Source organism: Pinus tabuliformis, chromosome 4_2 (genome assembly GCF_031772625.1).
Source record: "Pinus tabuliformis cultivar Carrire ecotype Pingquan chromosome 4_2, CPIR1, whole genome shotgun sequence".
Classification (NCBI taxonomy): domain Eukaryota; kingdom Viridiplantae; phylum Streptophyta; class Pinopsida; order Pinales; family Pinaceae; genus Pinus; species Pinus tabuliformis.
Window position 1 is genome coordinate 1,105,477,944 of NC_142304.1, and position 3,540 is coordinate 1,105,481,483.

The 3,540-nt window shown below is 34.9% G+C and overlaps 1 protein-coding gene across 1 annotated transcript; it reads right to left on the minus strand.

Annotated features, from left to right (window-relative positions):
• Positions 1-467: 467 nt before the first annotated feature.
• Positions 468-920, minus strand: LOC149173537 (uncharacterized). The gene has a single exon (XM_089426729.1). It carries the CDS (start codon positions 918-920, stop codon positions 468-470), a length of 453 nt encoding a protein of 150 aa, XP_089282855.1.
• Positions 921-3,540: the final 2,620 nt, after the last annotated feature.

Genomic DNA, 3,540 nt, shown 5'->3' on the forward strand with positions numbered 1-3,540 from the left:
GAGGGAACTTCATCTATCTTATCAACCAGAAAGGGCTTAGGTGTAAGAGCCTCCGAGGGTTTGGGGTTCTCAGAGTGTACTGCATCTTTGTATGAGAAGGGACAAGCAGAGGATGGCTGTCCCGCTGCACCTCCTCTCAAGCGAAGGGTTACCACTAAAGAGTTGTTCCTGGTAATGCTGTAAGAAGAGAGGGGAAGAAGGTCTTCAAGTTGTTTACTTTGAAAGAGAAGTCTCTGAAGGCCTGAAGGGATCCCAATCCTCCGTTCTAGATCTAGTTTGAGATCCAGCACCAGAACTGAAGGACTGACCCATTGTAGGATGGTTCTGCCTGTAGGCTGAGAAATCTGGATCTGAAAGGAGTCAAAGAAGTACCTAGACCCAGTGTCAGGGCTTCTTGTACTTCCTAGAGTAGATCTGCCATGGCGATTTTCCATTTGGGGTGTCAGATCTGCAAGATCTAGGCTGATCTATCTATTGAGAACCCGATTTGATTGATCTATGTCGGATCGTTTGATTTCTCCGTAGCCATGGCTGCCCACCGTGAAGATATCGATGCCATGCCTGTCCCCGGCTTCGCACAGGACGTTTCTGGCGTCGCCCATCACCATCTCTGATTCAAACTCGCGAATGGATCTACTATGGCATAATCCTTTGGCAAGATCCAGGGTTTTGGTCCCGATTCTCTTCAGATCTAGTTCCCCAGTCGGCAAGACATCCGCCGCACCAGGGTCTGCAAAGCGCAAAACGTTGGTTGCAATGGAGAGAGCGTGGACCAGATATGTTTTGAATGGCAGATCTGCAGGGGAGGGAGCTACCAGATACTCCAAAACCCATTGTAGCGCGTTTCCGCTCTGATGCAATCTGTAAGAGGAAGAAAAAGAAGGCATTAGGGCTGTCAACCCTCCAAACCCTAGAGCCATTGCCTAATTATAATTATGTTATTAATATTAACATAACTAAATTAATTAAAAACAAAATTTATTTATTAATTAAAATATTATTATATTAATATTATAATTATATTATATTAAATTGTAATTTAATATTATAATTATAATATTAATATAACACAAATATATTAAAAACATAACCAAAAGAAATATCAGGATACAACTCACCTCATATACCAATTAACCTATATACGTGAGGATGAGGGCTAATGGAGGAGGGAGAATGAGGCAAGTGTGAGGTGGAGTGATAAGGAGGTGGAGTGTGAGGTCATGATGATGTAGGGAGGAGAAGCAGGAGTTATAAGGAGGCGAGTTAACCTTAGGTTAAAAATAATAGGCACCGTATAAAAATTAAATTCGGAGATCGGCATTTCAAAGTTTCGTAAAAATGCACGCATAATCAAAATCGCTGATATGCCAATATGCGATATTGGAATATCGATGATTTTTAAAAATCGGAATTTATATTTTGGGATTTTGGAAGGAAGAATGCGATGTGAAGTGGGCCCATGTGGAATTAAAATCCTATAAAATGAACTACAACCACTTTGCAATTTTGAGATTTCGGGTTTGACAATTTATTTTAAAATAAAAAATTGGAGTAAGTTACCGAGATCCTAAAATGTGTTTTTCAACCATTATCTAATTTGGCTGGGTCATTTTGTAGGACCGTTAGTGAAAAATGTAAAAATTAGTAAAGCTTAACTAAGAGTCAATATTTACAACGGATTACTATTTTAATTACAGTGATTGAAATATTATACATTTTATACATTTTTTAACCCTCACAACAAAAAACGATCAAACTTCAAACGTGTGTCATTTACAAATTGGTTGACCAAATGAGGTGAAATAAATATCAAGGGAAAGCTAGTGAAAAGTCAAATTTCCATGGAATAATCAAAATATAAATTCGATGAAAATAAAAAGATGGTAAAATTGTAAGAAAATTATCTTAAATTAAAATCATAAAAAGTGTTTAGCCAAAAATTAAAGGAAAGGGTCCCCATTATTTGAAGAAAATAAATGAAAAATGGGGGGTGTTGGGTTTTCCCCACAACAATGGTGACACATTGGGAAGAACTAGTTATCTCTAGTTAAATATAATGAACTTTAATTTATCCAAATGTTAAAAATAATGGAAATCACGAAATTGTCTAACAGTAAAACATTTCCATAGGTCCCACATAAATAGATTAAGTAATATGAGTCTATAAAGATAAGTAGTCAAAGAAGACTTGAGTAAAAATTATAAATCCAAATTTGGGAAAAGTTATTTTTAAAACTACCTCATATGATAAACAGAAGAAGACACAGTTAAGAGTTTTTTTTATAAAGCATATATCCATTTTATGATTGGTCTCTAACTTCGCTTCGCTACCAGCAAGCCTAAATAGTACTCCGGCGAATTTGTCTTTTATGCCATACAAGTCTAGTCCCGCTGTCAGAGAGCGTTAATAACCCCGGCGGGTTTACTTGCATTTCCCACGCTTACTCTTTTAATCAACCTTTTAATAAGCGCATTTGCAAGCTTTTAGTTTATAATGTATTTGAGTGAAAGAGGTGGGATGGTAAGAAAGATTTACGTTTAATGAACATAATACTTTCATAATGTTGACTCCTAATTCTTTTCCTGCAACTATCAATCAGAAAATTTTATGTGGAGGGGGAGAGGGATTCATTGAGTTAAACTCAGATCAATTTTTTTCTTGAAAACATAAATTCAATTACTTAGTTAGGATGTGTGTTCCTTCATGAAAAATATTTAAAACAACATGGTTTTATGGTTCCATAAATTGTGTCTTTAATGATAAATGAAATTCACAAAGGTAGATAAAGTTAAAATATTTCCCATGTATGTCAATCGCTATCGGGTGAGGAAAAGGCCTTTCACATAAATCGCGGCAGAGTCACCAAAATCAAAACAAAATTGAAATCAAAAGGAAAATAATTCCTAAACTAAAGTAAGAAGAAATTAACAAACTCTAAAAAATGTAAAAATGAAGAAAGCGAAAGCTGAAAGAAAAGTTCAAATTTAAAGAACCAACCCCAACAAGATTACTTACACAAATGTCTCAACAAAGTGATAAAAGAAAATAAGCATATGTACAGGCCATCTTATGTTGAGATTAATTTCTTTTTGTCTTGCAGAGTTTTAAGAAATGAGTTTCTCAAAATGTAGAGGGTGAATATCAATGATGATAGATAATATGCTAAATGAGAAGTCTTCGTCTGCTCCAAACTTTCTTGTTTCAAAGTGAAATCTGTATAAAAGCATCTTAGCCATTTTCTAACAAAATTAATGCTCAAGAAATAGACTAAAGGTTTAGAAACTCCCCATTTTAACTGACTTGATAAGGATAATTACTACTTCTTTCAAGAATCTCAAAGCAAATTGAACAAAAGAGAATGAACTTCAAAACTGATCTAGTAGAGATACGAAAGGTTCATGAAGACATGTAAAAATAGAGTTCAAGATCAGCAAAAACTAAACACAAAATTAAAACCAAAAGTAAAGAAATGAAAATGAATGAAAGTGGTCATATGAAACTCACTATTGGAGAATTGCATTTAATATTACGTGAGAAGC

Excerpts from the sequence above, each read along its gene's own strand:
- LOC149173537 (XM_089426729.1), bottom strand. The coding sequence starts at position 920 with ATGGCTCTAGGGTTTGGAGGGTTGACAGCCCTAATGCCTTCTTTTTCT.